Source organism: Urocitellus parryii, chromosome 15, assembly GCF_045843805.1.
Source record: "Urocitellus parryii isolate mUroPar1 chromosome 15, mUroPar1.hap1, whole genome shotgun sequence".
NCBI classification, from domain to species: Eukaryota; Metazoa; Chordata; class Mammalia; order Rodentia; family Sciuridae; genus Urocitellus; species Urocitellus parryii.
Window position 1 is genome coordinate 33,709,488 of NC_135545.1, and position 20,437 is coordinate 33,729,924.

Below are 20,437 nucleotides of genomic sequence, written 5' to 3' on the forward strand. Positions count from 1 at the left end.
AGAGGCCCTGGCACCGCTGCCCGGGGATGCTGTGTTTCGTGCCTCCCGGCTGCTGCCCTCTCGGAGAAAAGCAGCTGTCTAGCCCCTGCCAGGGGCTGGGTTCCAGCTTCGGCCATCTCCACCACCCATCTTCCCTCCACCATCCATCACCATTTCCCTCCTCCTTCTTCCCTCCCTCTCTGCTAACACTCGGAGATCCCCACTAAACCCCCACTAAACCCCGGGCACTGTGCAGGCAGCAACCCACTAGTACTCTAGGAATGAGCGGGGCTAGGCCTGGCTGAGGCTGCAGTGGAGTGGGTGGGGTGCAGGGGCCATTTGGAGCCTTGCCCGGAGGGTGGCATGGGTGGACTCTGGACACAGACTGCCTGACCTGGGATCCCAGTCTCATGGGATCATTCATCAGCTGTGTGACCTTGGGATAGTTACTTGCTCTCTCTGAGCATAAATTGGGCTGGTGATGATAATAGCCGCCTCCTGAGGCTGTTGGGAGAGATCAGCAAGACACACGGCATGTGAGGCACCCAGTGTGGCTCTTGGCAGTCACCCTGTGCTGTCGGGAGCCTGGGGCAGTGCTGAGCCGTGCTTGATGTGCATGTGTCCTGACTGTATCTGGCGCTGACCTGGCTCCGTGTGTTTCCTCTGAGTCACTCCAGGGCTCCCCCCTGTTCCAAGGGAAACTGGATTCAGCCAGAGGGGGCACCACACTCAAGTTCCTGTAAGGTTGGGGCACAGATCTAGGGGAGATGGGTGCAGGTAAGGTCGGATAAGGGTGGGGACTGCCTGCAGCATTCCAAGGAGACGCATCATCTCTCTGCCCAGCAGCTCTGGCCGTGGGGGAGCGTGAGCCCGGAGTGGTCAGAGGTGCTGATGCCTCAGGAGAGAGAAACCCACACTTTTATGTGAAAACTTCCCATTACTAATATTAGCCATGCATTAAAGGGTTTTTTAAAGCATCTTCTGAGCCAAAGCTAATGCTTCTTCTGGCAGGCGCCGCGCCCCGCCCACTGGGAGGCTTGCTGTAGGGAGGGGAGCGCAGGGGGCTGGGGCAGGGACCCAGGGGACCCCGGCTGAGCTGCCCCTCTGCAGTGGGGTGGGAGGCGGCCCTTTCCTGCCATTCTGGGTGCAGACTAGGGGGAGAGCTGTAGAGGGCCCTGCTCAACCGGATCTCGCCCAGGTCTGGGAGCCCGGAAGGGGCCTGTTCTGTGTCTGGGGTGGCCGGGCAGGTGGAGGTGGCTCCCAGGGCTGCTACCAGCAAGGGTCTGGCTCCTAGCTCCTGGGGCCAAAGGGCAGCACTTTGAGCCATCCTGGGGCCAGCTTCCTGTTTGGCAGGAAATGGTCCCTTCCCTGCTGGTGGCGACTTCAGGGAGGGGGCTGGAGGGGCCGGAAGTCATCCCCCAGGGGACCTGGGACCTCTGCCTCCGCAGCAGCAAACCCACTGGCTGGCACCGTTAGGCAGGCTCAGCTCCAGACGGGGCTCCTGGACCGCCTCTGCTCTCCTCCTGGGCCCAGGGCTGGGGTGACCCTGGGCCCCAGCACTCGGCCTCAGGGAGACCTCACCTCTAGGCACATTTAATGCACTCCTCCCCCTGGTGGGGGCCCTTCCTCAACCTTGCCAGACTCCTGGTGCCGGGCTCAGCCCGCCTCTCCTGCACACCCCTGGAAACAGGGCCTCACCCCTTCTGCTAGGGCCTCCCCAACAATGCCGCCTCCCGCAGGAAGCAAGTCCCGGTGCTCAGAATCCACCCAAGGCACTCCAACCCCAGGGGCAGGTCCCCCGAGTCCCACCTCGGCTAGAAGGTTCCCACGATGGTGTTCCCGATGACCACTCCATCAGGGATGTGATGATCTTGTGGCTACGGGAGGTTTCCAAATGAAACATCAAACATAAAATAAGGGCTGGGACTGGGGCTGAGTGGCAGAGCACTTGCTTTGCACGTGTGAGGCCCTGGGCTCGATCCTCAGCACCACAGAAAGGTAAATGAATAAAAATCATTATAATTTTGTGGCCATAAAAATATTATAATTAAAAAAAAATAAAATAAAATTACCTGTAATGTTACTATTCCTAGAGCAGAGCTAGGGTACAGACACGGCTCCCCATGACTACTGTGTCTATGTTTAATGTGCCTAAGACTCAGTACTGACTGTGCCACACCTCCCTCTGGGCGAACGGCCATTGATCACCTGCACTTCATCCCTGTGCCCAGCTGGCCACTCCCTCCTGTCCAGGGCAGACCCCCAAGTGCTTTGATAATAACTAACCTTTATGGAGCTCTGGAGAAACTCATCAAATTCTCTTGGCGACTGTCACTGTGTGAGACCGCTTGGGGAAACTAAGGCTCAGAGAGGACAAGTAACTTTCCTGAGACTGCACAGCCAGTGAGGACCAGAGTGGAAATTTGAACCACCAGGTTGTAGAAGTGCAGTCTCCACTTTTCCACATGGCTGCGCACAGCCTCTCCTCCTTCCAGCTAGGATGCTCCTTCCTCCCTCCCTTCCTTCCTTCCTTCTCACATTCATTCATTTTTTAAATTTTTATTTATTTTGGGGGGGAGTACTGGGGGTTGAACTCAAGGGCACTAGAGCACTGAGCCACACCCCAGCCCTAGTTTGAACTTTATTTAGAGACAGGGTCTCACTGAGTTGCTTAGCGCCTCGCTGTTGCTGAGGCTGGCTTTGAACTCTAGATCCTCCTGCCTCAGCCTCCCGAGCTGCTGCTGGGATTACAGGCGTGTGACACGGCGGTGGGCTCATTCATTTATCATGTCACTCGATGCTCCTGAGCTCTGGTTCAGTGTCAGGTGCAGGCTGACACTGACCCCCATGTGCCCTCCTGGGTCAGCCACACTTTTAGGACTCTGCCCCAAGATTTTGAACTCCATTTATTACAAAAGACTGGGTTCGTCGCATCGTATTACGAACAGCTCCTGCCAGACCACCAAGGCAGCCCAGTGGGGCCCCCAGCAACCTTCCCCCACAGGTTCCGCCCTGCGTAAATCCTGGATGCTGAGGTCACCTGGACTGGGCCTTGAGCGTCCTGTGTTTACAAAACCAATGGCCCACGCAGTCCTGGACGTGCAAATGACATACGTGAGGCAGGAGTCCCTTCCCCAGGCGTCCTGTGAGGCCATGGAGGGAGGGACGGTCCGTGGTGGGAGCCTCATCTGGACTCACGGCACACACAGGCAGCTGTGCCCCTTCATGTGGCTGGTCAGCCTGGGGGTCTGTGGCTTCCGGCCAGTCCTGCCCAGCCCTGGGAGGCTCTAGGCCACCTGGATCTGCAGGTCCTCGTCCTCATCTAGGTCACTGGCTCCATCCCCGGCCTCCTCGGTGCCAAAGCGGGTGCTGCGGATCTTCCCGAAGAGGGGTGCATTCTGCTGCTGCCTGCGGAGCCTGCGGCGGGCAGAGGGTGACGGGTCAGCAGGAGTCCGCCACCTCCTGATCACGTGGCTGCAGCCTCCCCAGGCCCTGACAGCCGCCAGCACCTTGTGTGACCTCCGCTCTGCCCCTGGTGGGGACTCAGGGAGGAGCTACTGTCAGCCTAATTATAGACAAGGAAACTGGGCCCAAAGACACTGAGTGACCGTCCCCAGTCACAGGGAAGGGCGGCCGTGGGGCTGGGCTCTGGGGAGGGGGCTTGGAGAGGTAAGGACCTGGTCCAGGTCACACTGCAGGGCCAGGGTCCCAGGCCAGCCTCCAAGGGCAGAAGGAGCCAGGTTTGGAGGTGGGGGAGGGAGGGGGGTCTGAGCCCCTCACCTTCCCAAGGTCAGCGGGAAGGTGCTCAGCCCTAGGTCCTCCTGAAGCCAAAAACGTGGAGGCCAACTTGGCCTCTAACAAGAGCCAAGGGAGGAAACGCCCGCCCCGCCCGCCCGGCGGCTTCCTGGAAGGCATGAATTATTAACAGGCGGGAGGGGCCGGCACTCCATTACGGCTCAGTGATTTGTGAGCTGTCCCCGGACATTAAAGCATAAAGAGTGGGCAGCTCAAACGAGGCAGCGGTGCTGGGTGGCCCTGCCCGGCCCCAGGGAGGCGCCCGCCTGTTGTGAGAGTTTATGGCCCCTGAAGAATGTGGCTGAGACTGCGGGGAAGCCCTGGACTAGGCGGCCTTTGGAGGGGTGTGCGCGCCGTAGGACAGGCAGAGCCCGCCCACGTTGGGCTTGACCCTTGGCGGGACCCTGCACGACACCAAGGGCATCATCATTTCAGGAAGCTGGGGAAACTGAGGCTCAGTCAGCCACAGCACAGCGCTGTCCAGAGCCTGGACTCTCAGCCATGAGACCTGAGCGCACGGCCTCACATAATACATGCTCAATAAATATGGGCTGCTGATGACGGGGTGACCCTGCAGGGCCGCCTGCCATCTGCGTGGCTGTGCAAGGGCTTTCTCTCTTGGGCCTTAGTTTCCTCCTCTGCCTGCCCCCTAGAAAAAAAGACCCTGCCCCTCTTTTCTCTCTCAGAAAGAACAGGCTGCTCCTGGCACAGTATCTAACCGGGTAGTCATGGTGGTAGTAACAGCAGCAGTTAGATCAGCATTGATTGCGACAGGCACTTTCATAAGCATGAATCAGCTCACTGAATTCTCTCAATGGCCACGAGGTGAGAACTATTCTCACCCCCATTTTACAGTTGGGGAAACTGAGCCAGAGAGGTTAAGTGACCTAAGACCACCCAAAGCCTCAGCACACAGCATGGACCTTCCACCACCCAGGCAGCCTGGCTGCAGGTAGGAGAAGGCAGGTGACAGCCTGGCCAGTGCTGGGCACAGGGAGGGATGCGGGTCAGTCCTGTGGCCCTGGCTTCCCAGCTGTGGGAATGGGGAGGGCAGGCCCTGAACTTCTCCACCATCTCCTGGCATTAGGGGAAGTGCAGGGAGAAGGTGTGACTCTCGGAGGGCAGAGTGTGCCTCTGTCAGAGACCCTCTGTCTCACTGGAGGGGCTGATGGTCCTGCTGGCACTGACGGTCTCACCTGATATTAGGGCAGGGCCTCTGTATTCCCTGGCCTCCAAACCCTCAGATCCCTGCTGGCCTGGAGTCACCCCAGCCCTGGGACCGAGGGGTCTTCTTGTTCTGTCCACGATGCCCAGCCTGCTGGCCCTCCCAGGGCTCTGCTCCTCAGGCCTGACCTCTCTGGCCAGGCTTCCTGCCCTTGCTCCCGCCCACAGCCTCCAGCTGCTGTGGCTTCCTGCACCCCCCTAGGCTTCCTGGCCCTGGCCCTTCCGGCCTGGAAGGGACAGGATTTGGGCCCCAGGACCCTTCCTTTCCCATCCCTGCTCTGGCTCTGGGGGGGCTCCAGGCCTGGCAGGTTTCCCTGAGCCACACCTGGGCCGTGGGCCCTGGCCATGCAGAGGCCCCTGTGGCCTACCTGGACTGCAGGTGCTCCAGCTGCACCTGAAGGTTCTCGCTCTGCTCCGTCTGCTCGTCCAGGGACCGCTGCAGTTTGCGCGCCTGGTTGTGGGCCTCGTCCAGCTGCGGGGTGAGCAGGGACCAGAGCCCAGGAGTCACTGAGAGTGAGGACAGCCAGGCCAGACACTCCTCCCCTCCACTGTGGGGCCGTGTTTGCTCCTAAGGCCTGGCCCGAGGTGCTCTCCGTCACTCCTGTGCCCTCCCAAATCCACTCATCCTCCAGTGTCCCCAGCCACTGGTCCAGCCATCCACCCACCTGTCCCCTCAGCCTGCATCTTCCCGTGGAATGCCCATGCCCCTCACCATCGCAGATCTAACCAGCGTGCTCCACCTGGCCCTGTGCCCACCTCCCCGACACCCCCACCCCCACGAGCCCTCCCTCCTTCCCTCTGTCCACTCATTCTTCTGCCCATGGATGTGGTCAGCTGTCTAGCTATCTGACCACAGTCTACATGTCCAGGTGCCATCTGTCTGTACACCCGGCACCCTCCCATCCTTCCCCTAATGCCAGATAGCTGCTGTCTGAGCCCCTGTCCACCCTCCCTTCTCCTCCTCCCATCCACTATTCGTCCCCCCAGGGCACCCTCCTGGTCCTCCATTCAGCTTCCCACGTGCTGCCCACCCCGGTCTGTCCACCCTAACCCCACCCTCCTAGCCCCGCCCTCCTGTCCATGCATCCACCTGTCACTCCCTACCCACCACCTGAGGAGCCTGGCCAGCCCCAAGGGCCCCAGCACTGTGCACAGCAGGCCCCGAAGTCCCACTCCTCCTGGGGACCCACAGCTGCTCGGCCGCGGTACTCGCCTCGTCCTCGGCCTGGGCCAGCTCCTTCTTGAGCTCCTCCACCCGCAGCCGCAGCTTCTTCACCTCGGCCTCGTGCTGCTCCACCCGCCGGTTGGCGTGCGCCAGCTCGGCCACCTTCTCCTGAAACTGCTTCTTCAGCTTGCCGTGCACGTGCTTCAGGTCGGCCAGCTCCTGGGGTGGGGGCGGGGACAGGGAGGACCCAGTGTCACTGGGCGCTGGGCCAGGGAGTCCTGGGGGTCAGCGTCTCCTCTTCCTGCTGCCAACACATGGGCATTATGGTCTGGAGAGCAGTGGAGGTGCCATCTCGGGAGGCCTGGAGGCTCGGGAGATGAGGCCAGGAAGGAGAAGGCTGGGCTGTGGAGGACCGGGCTCCCCTTTAGACGAGGAACTGAGATGCCCCGGGGATGCCCAGCAGATGCTGGAGCCGCAGGGCAGGATTTCTCAGGAGGGACCGAGGCATTTACAAACCTGGGTCTGAGGGTGACTGAAGCTGGGGAGAGGGAGTCTGAGGAAAAGAGGTCACGGGTGGGAGTGCCCGGAAGAGGAGGACCAGCCGGCAAAGGTGCTCAGCCCTCAGCGCTGGAATCTGTTTTCCCTTCTGCAAACGGCATCATCCTTTCTCTCTGCCAACCTGAGCCTGTTCCTGTCTCCGTTATTTCTCGCTTCCTTGGGCGCAGCAACGGCCTCCCCGGGCCCTCCACCCAGCACAGTGGGCATTAGGAAGGGCAGCCTGCCCATACCTGCCTCCCGCTTTATTTACTCACTTATGTTCTGTGGTCCTGCGGATTGAACCCAGGGGTGCTCTACCACTGAGCTACATTCCCATTCCTTTTTTATTTTGTTGCTCAGGCTGGCCTCAAACTCCTGATCCTCCTGCCTCAGCCTCCAGAGTCACTGGGATTACAGGTGTAAGCCACTGTGCTCAGCTCACCTCCTGCCTCATGTACCTTGGACCCCTTGCTCACCCCCTCCAGCGGTGCTGCCCTAATCATTCTCATTATTCCCCAGTTCTCTCCTCCCCCACCAAGTCAGCTTACCAGTTAACCTCTGCTCTTCTTGAAGACTCAGCTCAAACCTCACTGACTGCGGGGAGCTTTTCCAGGACCCTGGGCCTAAGCTAGGTTCCTGGGTATCCCCTCTTCCTGCCACAGCTCTGGAGCTGTGACCGGTATGAGCATATGTGAAAGTGAGAATGATGCCTGCATCTCCTGAGCTACCAGCTCTGGGAGGGGCAGAGAGGTCAGCCACCTGTCTGCTCACTGCTAAGTCCCCAGCCACCTAAGCAAGTCCTTAATACATGCAGCTACTATGTATGGGACTGACCCATAGTAGGTGCTCAATAAATGTGGCTGCTATACCAAGTGGTCTAGCATACAGGGGGTACTCAATAAATGCAGCGATAGGTTGAGCTTCCTCTCATCCAAAATACTTGGGACCAAAAGTGTTTCATACTTCAGATTTTGGAATCTTTATATGTATGCAATGAGGTATTTTGGGGATGAGACCTAAGCCTAAAGATGAATTTTATTTTATTTTATGTCTTGGTACTAGGTATTGAACTTTGGGGTGCTTTACCACTGAGCGACCTCCCTATCTCTTTTAATTTTTAAGTTTTGAGATAAGGTCTCCCTAAGTTGCTGAGTCTGGTCTTGAACTTGGGATCCTCCTTCCTCCACCTCCTGAGTTGCTGAGTTTACAGGTGCGCACCACCACACACAGCTTGCACATGAAATTAATTTGTGTTTCTTCTACACCTCATGCCTCACTCACAGAGGCTGAACATAATTTTACACAATATTCTGATGGACCTGTGTTTTGACTGGGACCCATCAAGTCAGGGGTGGACTTTGCTCCACGCTGGTGGGCCTTTCAGATTTCAGGTTTGTGGATTAGGGACGCTCAACCTGTACAGTGGGGGTTCTGGATGGGCACCTTGTTCTTCTCGAAGAGCGCAGCCTGGCTGGCCCGCAGGTCGCAGTCCAGGGCGCTGGCTGTTTGTCGCCGTCGCCGGGCCAGGGCCTCCTCCAGGTCGCTGACCTGAGCGCGCAGCTTCTTGTTCTCCCGCTCCAGGCCCAGCTTCTCGGTCTCCAGCCGCTCCCGCCGGCCCCACTCGGCCGCATTCTCGGCCTGCAGACGCTCCATCTGCGACAGCAGGGACGGAGTGAGCCCCTGGGGGAGGGGGCTGGAGGCCCCCACCACCCCCAGCCGGTTTTGGCTGCAGGAAGTCAGATCCAGCTGCAGCCGCTATATTAAGCCAAGCTCCTTCCACGTGCGCAGGATGTGGGGCGCTTCTGGTCTTTGTGAAGCGTTGGGGGGATCTCTGCAGACTGGGGGATCCTGGGGGCGTGGCTGACCCCCCCAGGGCAGACCTGGCTGGGCGCTTCCCGGTGACTGCGGATGGGGGGCCCCTCACCTCGCCCCGCAGCTCAGCCATCTTCCGGTCCATGCTGGAGCGCGCGCCCAGCTCGTCCTCCAGATCCTCGGACATGCGGCCCAGCTCGTCCTGGTGCGCCTCCTTCAGGATGCTGAGCTGCAAGGACACCGCCCAGCCTGTTTACAAGAAAACCGCGGGATCCATCCCTAACAGGCCTGGGGAGGTGCTCAGCAGAGAGCCTTAGCCGTGCCCCCAGTGGGGACAGGTGTCCAGACAGGCCCCGACTCTGACCACTCTGCCATTTCCACTGTCGGCCGCTTCCTGCCCCTTACCATGGAGCCCCCCAGGGTTCACCGTGGCCTCCTCGCCATTCTCCAGGACAGGGCCCCAGCTGGAGCTTTGAAGAGGGCCAAATTCCAAAGGATGCCCCTCGCCACACCAAAACCCCCTTTGATGGCTCCCAGGGGGTACTTGGGACAAATCCAACTCCTGTGATCTCAGGTGTCCTGCACAATGGGAGTCTCGTCCGCTTTCCTCAGCCTCATTTCCCACCGCTGTCCCCTCGATTACTCGAACTCACCGAGTTCCTGCCTATCACGCGGCCTCTGCTTGTGTGCCTGGAACACTCTGAGGTATTTAGCAGGATTGGCTCTTTTTATCCCCAGGCCATAGCCTAAAGGCCCCCACCCTGAGGAGGCCTCTCCTGGCCACCCGGCCTAGTGGCCCACTGGAATTGCCAGTTGAAGGGACAGGCAACACGTCCATCTTCTGCCTGTGTCCCTGCGTGGCCCAGGTACAGCAACCCTCAGCATGCACTGATCTAAACACAGGTGCACCAGAATCCCTTGGGGTGCTTTTAAAATACTACCATTCCCTGCTGGCCACCACTGGGACCCGGCACACTACTGCTCCACGTGAGCTTGACAATGAGACTTAATCACGCCTAGAGAAAGGCCCCGGATGCAAGAGAGAGAATTTCTGCTAAACTGTGTATTTGTGTTTCACTCACGTTTCTTCAAATGATTACTCTTCACAAGTTGAGGAGATTAATGAGGTAGGGTTCTGGACTCAAGCCCCTAAGATGATGGATGATTCAGGAAGGAAGGAAGGGGTCTGCTTCTTGGACTTTTAGGAGCTTCCCTAAGAGGTTCTAAGGGAAGACCAGACTCCTCCAGGGCACAGCCTCAGGTTGTGCAGTGTCCCAGGTCCTCCTATCTCTGGGAACCCAGTGGATCCAGCCTGGCTTTCCCTGGCTGGCTGTGCCCCCTGGTGGCCACTGAGGTCTGCACAGGAGGCAGAAGTGGCAGCCCAGCCTTTCCTGAGACCCCTAATTGCAGTGGTCACTCCCCTCTACGGAGCCTCAGTTTCCTCTTCTGTAATATGGGGATGTGAGGACCAGTTCCCTCGACTGCCACGAGATCCAGCACACCCCAGGCACCCAAGGAACATCACACCCCATTCCTTCACCCTTCGTCCTGTGAGATCTGGACCACTTTGTGGCCTCACCTCTCACTACTCTCCAGCCACAGTGGCCTTCTCTGTGTCCTTCACTCTCTAGGCTTGTTCTGGCCACAGGACGTTTGCATTTGCTGTGAACAGCTGCTCCCATCCCTTCTGAAGGATGGCTTCTTCTAACCCCTTAGGTCTGGCCTCAAATGTCACCTTAGAGAGGCCCTTCCTGGCCCGCCACTCCTGTGTCTCATGACATTATGTGTCTGGTTATTGCCACCCCCCTGCCCCTGGCTTCCACAGGTGACCTCCTGAAGGTACCCTGATACCCAGAACCACTGAGGAATGAATTCTATCTGTCTCCCATCCCAACTCCCAAGATTCAATAGCGTGTTTCTGCCATCTCCAGGAAGACCCGCTGTCCCCAACTCACCTGCTTGAGCATCTCCTGCTTGGTCTTGCTCAGCTCCTCATACTTGATCTTCCACTGGCTCAGCTCCCCCTCCAGCTTCTCAATGTTCCTGCTCAGGGCCATCTTATCCCTGGGGAAGGAACAGGAAGGGGCAGGCAGACACCTGTATTTCAATTTCAGTTAGGACATTGCGGATTGATGGGCAGCGCTGGGGATTGAACCCAGGGCCTTGTGCATGGGAGGCAAGAGCTCTACCATTGAGCTACCTCCATTACCATTAGGTGGATTTTCATTTGTTTGGTATTTTTGGCTTAAACAGCAGCAATTTATTGTCTCTCAGATTTGGAGTCTGGAAGTCCAAGGTCACATGCTGGCAGGGGTGGTCCTATCTTGGGCTGTGAGAAGGTACCTGTTTCAGGCCCCTCTCCTAGCTTTGGGTGGTTTTCTTGGCCAAAGAGGCAATGACCTCTGCAGAAGCATCACCACAGCCTTCACCCTTACAAAGGCGTTTGGTTCTTCTACCCACTGTGGAGCTGGCGGCCAAACCCAGGGCCTTGTGCAGGCTACACAGCTCTCTATCACTCTCTCCCCAACCAGAACACACGCTCCATAGAGGCAGGGACTTGTCTTATTTATGGCCGTGTGGTCAGGACTGAGCACAGCGCCCAGTCCAGAGCAGATGTATTATTAGGATGAATCAAGAAAAACCTGCTGTGGGTCCTCCAAAACCCAAGGCTGGTGCCTGAACAGCACCTGCACCCTAGCGGCTCTCAGGTGCCGTCACACTGACTTTCCTTCTGGCCCAGCCCCCAGTCCCTGCCTGCCCCACACTCACTCTCGCTCCTTGAGCAGCACCTTCTGGGACTCGTCCAGCCGAAGGCGCAGGGCGGTCAGCTTGGAGGTGTCCTCCTCGGTGCTGGCGGTGTCCTCCCAGGGTAGCCGGCTGCGCTCCTGGCGGCTGGAGCTGCCCCGAGGGCCCCCAGACCCCAGGCTGCGAGCCTCCCAGCAGCCCTCGGGCTCCTCTGGTCTGTTCTTCAGGAGGGTCTCCACCAGCTCCAGGTCCTGTGGGGATCAAGGTGGGGGCTACAGCAGTGGCCACTGAACCCCGGGCCTGGAGGCCTTTCTCCTGGCCTCTCTAGACCCTGGTCTGGGATCAGCGTGGAAGTCACGCAGTGTCTCTGGGCCCGGTTTCCTCTCCTGCAGCCTGCCTTGAGTCTCTGGGAAGAGGGACACCCTTCACCTCCTGGAACTGTAGGCAGACATCAAGGTTTCCTGTATCCTGGGAGACTCCCCAGGAAAGGTGCTGTGTTTCCTGGTCACTGGACACACACAAACGTACAATGGCACCGGTCAGAACCAACGCCGAGGCTCAGGTTCCTCCTAGGGCTTAGGAAGATCCCCTCAGAGGAGTCCCAGCTCTCCAGTCCTATTTTTTAGGGGCAGACACTGAGGCATGCGGAGGACAGTGGCTCCGGGGAGTCCCCAAGGGGTGATCTTTTACTCCTCCTGGATCTCAGATTATCGTGAGTGGGGTGCCCTGGATGTCACCTGGCCCAAATCCCCTTTTCACAAATTGTGAAACAGGGATGGAAGGGACTTGTTCTGGATCACAGGACACAGAAGTGGCTGTCAAGAATGTAAGCTCAGACTGCAGACCCAGGGCTCTCCCCAGGTCCCCACAGCCTCCTGACTGTGATCATAACCAGAATGAGTATTAGGCAGGAGCAGCACTGTGAGGCCCTGAAAGGAACTGGAACCTCTCCAAACACCAGGCCAACTTGGGGAGAGGTGCCTCCGTCACCAGAGGTGGCAGTGCCCACTCTAGCCCAGAGAGGGGGCTGGGCCCAGACAAGGGGCTGCCAAGATGCTCGTCTGGAAAGGGGCTGTTTGGGTCTAGAAGTGGGGAGCAGAACCAGGACCCTGCCTCAGGTGGCCTTCTGGAAAAGGCCTGCTGGCCCAGCGGCTCTGACCATTCATGCTCCAGCCATACTGACTGTCAGAATCTGGAGCCACATGGCCTGGGTTCAAACTCACTCTAATCACCAGCTTGGACCTTGGTTCTGACCCTTCTGTGCCCTGGGTCCTTAGAAGGACTGCAGGGATAGACTAAGTAATGTGCACTCAGTGCTTAGCAGGCAGAGGCACTGGGCATAGGCACTGGGCCAGGGGGCAGTTGTTGCCATTCCCCAACCCCCCCCCCAGGCCCTCTCAGCCTCTGACCTTTGCAGTTTCTGTGCCGTCTGGTTCTGTTGACTTCTCAGGTGTGGGACTAGAGGGACCAATAGAACCTGGGATTCTCTCCCCCGAGGATCAACGGAAGGAGGTGATCCAGAGCCCAACCTGCAGACCACCCCCACCACCCAGGTGGCCTGGCCCTCACCACTCCTTTTGGAGCCCTGCAGCCCTGACTTCTGGCCAGGTCCATCAGCCTCACTCACTTCCAGACCCAGGCAAAAGGCCGGCACCTCCTCTCAAACCGGGCCTCCACGCACCTGGCTGCCCTGGGGCCTCTCCGACCCGACGTCGCGCACCGGCTCATGCTCCCGCTCTGGATCCGGCTCTGGGTCTTCGTGTGTCTTGTCCGCGGCGCCTCGGGAGCCCCGCAGCAGCGCCAGCTCGCGGCCCCGCGCCTCGCACTCTCCCTGCGCTTCTTGGCGCTCGCGCCGCGCACCAGCCAGCTCCTTGGTGAGCGCGTCCAGGCGCTGGCGCAGCTGGCGCACCTCCTCGCGCGCGCGGTTGCGCTCGGCGCGGACCTTGCTCCACTTCTCGCGCCAGTTGGCCGTGCAGTCCGACCACCAGCGCATGGTCTTCTCCATCTGCGCAGCTCGGGCGCGCGCCTCCTCAAGCTCCCGCAAGCGCAGCTCCTCGCGGCTCTCCCAGTCCCCGTCGGCCAGCAGCGTGGACGGCGGTGGCAAGGGCAGCGCGGGCGGCGGCCCCGGCGAGGGCGTGCCGCTGGGTGGCGTGGGGGGCAGCGAGTCGATCGGCCCCATGCGCTCGGGCGACGGACTGCCCAGGATGGTCAGCAGGCTGCCCTTGGATAGCTGCGGGGACTCGGCCAGTCGGGGACTTGGCCCGTGGCTCATGGCGCGGCCAGGGAGGGTGCTGGGCTCGAACTTGTGGCTGGGTTCAGAAGCGGCGGGGGGGACGCCTGGCGTTACCACTGTGCATGATGGTCACGGCGACCCACTGCTTGCCAGGCCATCAGGTAGAGATGCCTCCTCGTATCTGAGGGAGAAGGCAACCATTATTAGGCTGTGACCACCGTAGGTCCATAAAATGGGCCACAGCGGCTGGACTGGCGCGGGAACAGCCCTGGCAGAGGCGGGAGGAGGGAGGTGTGTTCCAGGGCAACCAGTGACAGAGGAAGGCCTGGCGCGCAAGGGCCTGCAGATGCACCTGAGTCCCTTCCCGCAGCAGCTCAGCTGATTTGAAACCTGGATTTGCTGTCCTTGACCTCCTTGGTGACATCTCACACTGAATGGCCTGTAAGACCGGCCCACCTTCACACACCCTGGGCAACTCCTCAGAGCTATCACCTCCTCTGGCCACCCCTCAGGCCAGGCCCATCAGCCCTGCCCCTTCTCCCTCACCACATTAACCAGCCTTCTGGACCATTTACCCGAGTCTGCTCCCCACCTCATCCCAGGCTGCCAGTCTGCTAAGGACAGGGGCTGGGTCCTGGCCACTGTTGTAGTTCAAGCACCATAGCAATGACCATTTGTATAGGGCTGATGGCAGCGGGTACCTTGCCCAAGGTTATCTGTGAATTACCTCCTGTGTTCCTCTCAGACTTGAGGTGAAAGTCATGGCCATTACCATGTCTATGAATTCAGATCCAAACACCAGTGCAGAGTTGTTGAATAAAGGCACTGGCTGGCGACAAGTGATGGAAACAACTTTAGACCAGGGGGTTCTGGGGTGGCTTCTCCACTGGAGCTGCGCTTTCTGACCTCCTCATGGTGGCAAACACCTGGGTATCTCACCCAGCCTCCCGCTTTGCCCAGCACTGGCTCTGCAATTCATGGACACAACACCCTCCTTTTGGTACCAGTAATTGAACTCAGGGACACTTAAACACTGAGCAACATCTCAGCCCTTTTTTATATTTTATTTAGAGACAGGGTCTCGCTGAGTTGCTTAGGGCCTTGCTAAGTTGCTGAGGCTGGCTGTGAACTCGCGATCCTCCTGGCTCAGCCTCCTGAGCCTCTGGGATCATAGGTGTGTGCCACTGCCTGCTAATATCCTCCTTTTCAATAAATGAGATGCCTGTCCTTCTGTGTCCCTAACATGCCTTACTACATCAGTCTTTCAGGCTAGTCATACCTGCCCCTAAGACCTGCCCTTGTGGTGGGACTCCACATCAAACTGTGTGGACTCTGGGCCTCCGCCTCCTTCCAGTCTCCAGCCCTCGCTGTTGGCGGTGTATCTACTGTGAATGGGAAGCTGACAGCGCTGTGCCCCGCCCCCCCAGCCTGAGAGGACATGGGAGGTCTCCTTCCTTGGGTCCAAGGCCCGTCCCCGCCCACCCCACCCTGCTAATGCTGTCCTCTCTGGGGCCTTCCCCCTGCTGCAGTCCATCCTGGCACTCCCCCCTCCCTGCCCTCTCTTCTCCCTTTTAAGGCCACACAGAGTGGCCCACACTTGCTGTCCTCCCTCCATCCACTCCTTGGCCTCTCATGGGCCACCCCACTGTGTCACCATGTCCTCTCTAGCTCCTGGCACACCAGCGCTCCTCTTGCTTGCATGGCTCTTCCAGGATGCTGTCCTCCCTCCCCTCTGGCTGCTCCTCTCAGCCCAGCTGGTCAGTTCCCAGGGGTGCCCCTCAGTGCTGCTGCCACCCAGCAGCCTGGGCCCTTCTCCTGCGGCCGGTGCCTGGCCATCTCCCTCATACTCTGACTCCTTCAAATCCACTGTCCACAGCAATACTGGAGTGGCTGTTTAACGACCCAAGCCTGGCGCTCATGCCCCCTGGCTCATTACCAAAGGCCAGAACCCCTCTCCCGCTTCAATCCCAGGCTCACTCCGCCCCCGGGCCTCCAGCTCCAGCAGGTCTTCAGTGGCAAAGGAGCCCCTGAGCATCATCTGCACCACCCTGTCTTCTAACAGGGCTCACGCTCCATGGTCCTGATCTCTCCCTTGCAAAACCCAACAGCCCCTTCCCATTCTTTCCCCAGGCAAATGCTGGCCTCGCTGCTGCTCTGCCGCTCTGCCTGCTCCTGCCTTTGACAGCACAGCCAGGTGTCCCAGGTCTTGCACCACCACTTTAAATCTCTGGCTTTTGTGTCGTGGCTCCTCAGGGACCCTACTATGGACCTCTAGTCCTCTGGCTGTTTGTTTATTATTTCACCCGACAGGTACTCTAGGCCCAGCTCTGCCACCAACCTCTGGGTCTTTCTGGGCCTCGGTTCCCCTCCTTGTACAATGGGAGAGGAGTAAGGAAGCAAAGTCCTACTCCCCCCACGGCTGGCAGTACGGGGGCTTTCACCTGGGCCTTGCACACGCTAGGCTAGTCTTCTTCCACTGAGCCCTGGCCCTTTATTTTTAAAACTTTGAGACAGGATCTCACTAAGTTGCCCAGGTTGATCTTGAACTTGTGATCCTCCTGCCTCAGCCTCCTGTAGCTGGGATTGCAGCAGTGCCACCATGCCTGGCTGGAGCTCGGCACTTCTTCATGAGGTTGCTTCAGATTTATCTGGACAGTTGAAATGCAGCTGCCTGGCCCTAGTGCCCAGACAATGATGCTCAAGAGGTGTGAGCCTGGGAATTTTAGGAGTCCCAAGTTTGGGACATTTTAGCATTTTATGTGGTGCTACCTTCTCACCACCCAGTTTCAGACACACAAACACTTGTCCTGAGCCAACCCCACCTATGCAGCCACACAGAGCCAGGCCCCAGTTCCAGAGGGATCCCTAGCAGGCCAAGTGCCCTTGTGATCAGGGTCTTTGCCTGTGCAATGGGGTAGCTGGCCTGGAGGCCCACTGGTGCCCAGACATCTGTGCACACACAGACACCTCTGCAGACACACATGCAATCCCACGCACATAAACACACCAGCAAGACACGAGACCGACCCACGTGCACACACAACTACATGGTCCATGGAGAAGCTCACCTGTAGACTCAGACTCACCTGCAGACATACATCATGTCAACCTACCCACAGGACACACAAAGATGTCCTCATCCCTAGAAGCAGACACACAAACTCACATGCACACACAGACACGCGCGTGCCTCCTCTCCCCATCTTCCTGGCCCAACTCCACATGGAGAAGTTCTTGGAAAAGAAAAACAATGTGTGCGGCTGCGGAGAGGGGGAGGGGTGGCGGAAACCCAGTGGCAGCCCCACAGCCCTCCCGCTGGTGCTGGCCCAGCCTGTCTGCTGGGCCCTTCCTGTAGCCCCTAAGGTAGCCATGTGGCAGGAAGGGGCACTGCCACATCCTCTGCCTCTGAAGTTGCCAGGCCTGGCGTGGGGCTTGGCCAGGACCTGGGTGCTGATTCCTTCCAGGAATCCCAAGCCCGAGGCGCAGGGGCAGGGCAGGCGCCACCCAGACCCCTAATGGCTTCCAGGCACCCACTCAAGAGGTGGGGGTGGGGGCTCCAGTCAGTCCTTATTCCCCTTCCCAGCTGCCTGGCAGGGTTCCTCCTGGGGGCTGGAGCAGCGGGAGCAGGGAGACTGGGGGACAAGCCTCCTTCCTTTCCCCTACAGGGCCTGGAGGGGTGTGTGCATGCGTGTGGGGATGGGTGGGGGCAAGGTCCTCAGGTTGGTTTATGGAGAAGCCCACCCCACTGGCACAGCAGAAATCCTGCGCGTGTGCGTAGACCCAAGGGCAGCCAGACCTGCCTAGCAATGCCACCCCCTCCATAACAGCCTTGGGGACTCCCTGAGGGGGCAGATGCAGCTGAGGCACAGGGAACAGCTGTACAGGTAGGCTCCAGCGGTGACCCCCTCCCCACCACCCCACCTTCCCCTTCCCACCACAAGGCTCAGTGCATGGGGAGCTCCTATGTGTGGGTGGCGGGTTGATTCCCTCAGGGTGTCACCACCCCCAAGGAGCAGGTCAGGGTGGGCCCAGCCATCACAGGCCCTCCCCGCTCCTGCCTCCCTGGGTTTCTGTTCAGGCTACCCTGGGCATTCCGAGTACCCCTCCCACTCTCCAAAACCCCCACCCATCCTTCCAGCTCAGTTGCCACCACCACCAGGAAATGCCTTGATGTCCCCATTCCCATCCCCCACCTGGGGGGCACAGCCCCGTAACCTCCCACAGTCAGGCCTGGCCAGCTGCCCTCTCATTTTACAGCACAGGTTTCACCCACCCAGAAGGGACACTTGGGCAACCTAGAGCTTCTAGGACAGGCTCTGTATACAGAAGTTGCTTAAAGTTGGCTGATAATGGAGAGCAGGAAGGTGAACCATGATCTTGTATTCCATTAGTGGGCAGTGGATCTGAGTGGGAATCCCAGCCCACTGTTGTGTTCACTGCCTGTGCCACGACAGAAGCACGAAGGTCTGAATCCAACATTCACTACAGTACAGCCTCAGCAGCCCTACCCCCAGAAAAAGACCAGGATCCTCTTGTTCACAGATCTATCTGGAATGTCTCTCCCTCCTTTCTCCATCAGCAAACTTCTGCAGAGCATTTAAAACCCCAGCATCCACTCCCTTAGGAAGCCTCCCTTAATCTCTGTGTGCAGAGTGTAGTGCCCCCAAACACCAGGTGCCTCCCTGGGTTTCAGCCATGGCCACTCTGTGAAGTCCATGAGAGCATGTGGTCCTGCAGAGCCCAGCTTACAGCAAACGCCGTGTGAATGCTACCTGGGCTGATGGATAGAAGAGGGACCATGCTTCTGTTAGGATCCCCTTGTGACCAGGGACAGTGTGGAAGGGTTGAGCTATCTTGAAAATCAGAAGTCGGTTTTTGGCCAGGCTCTAAGACAGGTAGGTGTCTGAACCTGTTTGTGACCAAGGTCAGAATCAGAGGTGATCTCCAGGCCACTCAGGGTCTGGCATCTTGCCCAAGGAAGCGTGACAACTTTGTATTTTGTCTTTAATATGTATGGGTAGGTCTCTCCATATCCACTGAGTTGTGAGCAATGCTAAGACCTGGACCGCGGCCAGCTGACGGGATGGGGGGCCCAGAAGCACTGACTGCTCCTCCCAAGAACACTCAAAACCCCCTGTGTCCTCCCAGAACCTTTCAGGTAGGGCTGTGGGGCAAGCCCAGGGCCACAGGCCTGGCTGCGGGCAGGGAGCAGAGCCCAGCAGGAAACCACAGAGAACAGCCTGATTGGATAAGTGTAGGGCCCATGGCTGGTCAGGCCGCAGGCTGTGGGCACCTGTCCCTCTGACCTGCTGCCTACACTCCAGCCGCTGGACCTCCAGAGGAGAACTGGGAGTCCAGAAAACTGGTCTCCAGGCTGGAACTGAGCCCAGCAGTGGGCACCCTGGCTGTTTCCAACTGCCCCCTCGTCTCAGACTGAAGAGCCACAACGATATCCTGGATGACAGAATGGAACTCCTTTCTTTACAGATGGGGCAACCGAGGTCCGGAAGGACAGCTATGTGTCCCCACACATCGTGTACCAGCAGCAAAGCCAGGACAGGGAGCTGGGGTATTGGGATTGGTTGCCTTCTCTCCTGGGTCATGACCACCTTAAGGGGACAATGCCTCTGGGAGCACCTATAAAATGGAGTCCTCGGGTACCAGTGCACAAGTCCCTGGTCTCTCAGGGCCTCAGTTTACCTACCTACAGGGTAGAGAAAGACATTAATAAGATTCCTAAAAAGATCTAACCAAGAGGCGGGCAGGAGTGTGCTCAACGGAACCAGTCCAACCCCCACCATCGCTATGGAGAGTGGGGTGGACAGGGTTACTATGCCCACTTAAGGCAGGCAAACCGCAGCCCCGGGTGAAGAACGGGCTAGTCGCGATCAACGCTGGTACCCCGGGAACGGTGGGGCGACTGAGACCCCCTCCCTTCCCTTCGCAGTAAGCCGTGGCTCCACCTGCCCCAACTCCTTCCAGAAGTTAGTTTCCAGCTTCCCCAGTCGCCTTGGTCCTCACTTCGCCGCCCGCTTTGCTATCGCCCGGGTCCTGTGCGCCCCCCAGCGCCCCCTAGCGGCGGCCCGCGGGTCTCCGTCTGGCGCGGGGCGGCCCCACTCATCCCACCGAAGGGCCCCCATTGGCCACCGCCGCGAGTCTGGGCGGGGCTCCGCGCCCCGATTGGCCAGTGCCGCCTGTCCATCCCGCATTCGCCATGGTGACCACGTTGGGTCCCCCGGGAGAGTTCCACATTCCGCCCCCGCCCGCCGCCCCCTCCCGCCGGCCGGGCCCCCGCCCGCGACATTCCGAGGGCGGCCCCCTCCCCCACTGCCCCTCCTCGCCGAAGGCCCGGAGCCCAGGGAGGTGGGGGAGTCCCCCGGGGGAGGGGGCCAGAAAGTTCTGCTCTGAGTTTGGGGGCTGCTGCGGGCGCCCCAGGCTCCCCTCTCCTCCAGTCCGCCCCAACTTAACTCCTTCCCTCCCACGTGAGGCTCGCGCCCTGAGCGTGTTCCTGAGCCGCGGTGGCTTCCCGCGTCCCACCCCGCGGTCTCCGCTCACCTCGGGCCGGGCCGGCCGTGGCTCCGGACGTGGGGCCGCGGCGGCTGGGTGGAGCGGGCACGGGGCTGGCCGCGGCCGTCGCCGGGAGGGCCGAGGGAGGGCCGCCGAGTCTCCTCCTCCCTCCCGGGGGGAGGCGAAGGGGGGGCGGCGGGGACCCCGGCGCGAGCGCCCGCCGTGGCCCGGCTGCGACCCCGGCCCGCGGAGTCACTGGGTTGGGGGACTCCAGCCTGACTGCAGGCCAGGGGCGAGGGGAGCCGGGCGCGGGCCGCGGCGGAGGGCCCGGCTGGAGAGCGGCAGGACCCCGACGAGGCCCCACCCTCGCGTGGGGGCTGGCGCTTGCGGGGACCCGAAAGCAGATCGGGGGCCACGGGGCTTCGCTTTCCCGAAGTCTC

The 20,437-nt window shown here is 59.6% G+C and overlaps 1 protein-coding gene across 1 annotated transcript; it reads right to left on the reverse strand.

Annotated features, from left to right (window-relative positions):
• Positions 1–2,737: 2,737 nt before the first annotated feature.
• Ccdc102a (coiled-coil domain containing 102A) lies at positions 2,738–20,133 on the reverse strand. Its single transcript, XM_026395691.2, has 9 exons — positions 20,046–20,133; positions 12,939–13,671; positions 11,282–11,508; positions 10,468–10,576; positions 8,625–8,741; positions 8,144–8,353; positions 6,212–6,382; positions 5,367–5,470; positions 2,738–3,396 (listed from the first exon to the last, which is right to left on the reverse strand). Exons 2-9 carry the CDS (start codon positions 13,527–13,529, stop codon positions 3,267–3,269), a joined length of 1,659 nt encoding a protein of 552 aa, XP_026251476.1. The 5' UTR covers positions 13,530–13,671; positions 20,046–20,133; the 3' UTR covers positions 2,738–3,266.
• Between the last annotated feature and the right edge of the window lie 304 nt (positions 20,134–20,437).

Bases quoted from the DNA above. Each gene is read 5' to 3' on its own strand.
- Ccdc102a (XM_026395691.2), bottom strand. From the start codon at position 13,529: ATGAGCCACGGGCCAAGTCCCCGACTGGCCGAGTCCCCGCAGCTATCC. The intron at 10,577-11,281 runs GTGAGTGTGGGG...TTCCTTCCCCAG, and splicing joins GTGCTGCTCAAGGAGCGAGA to GGATAAGATGGCCCTGAGCA. The intron at 5,471-6,211 runs GCGAGTACCGCG...CTCACCCCGCAG, and splicing joins TGGCCCAGGCCGAGGACGAG to CTGGACGAGGCCCACAACCA.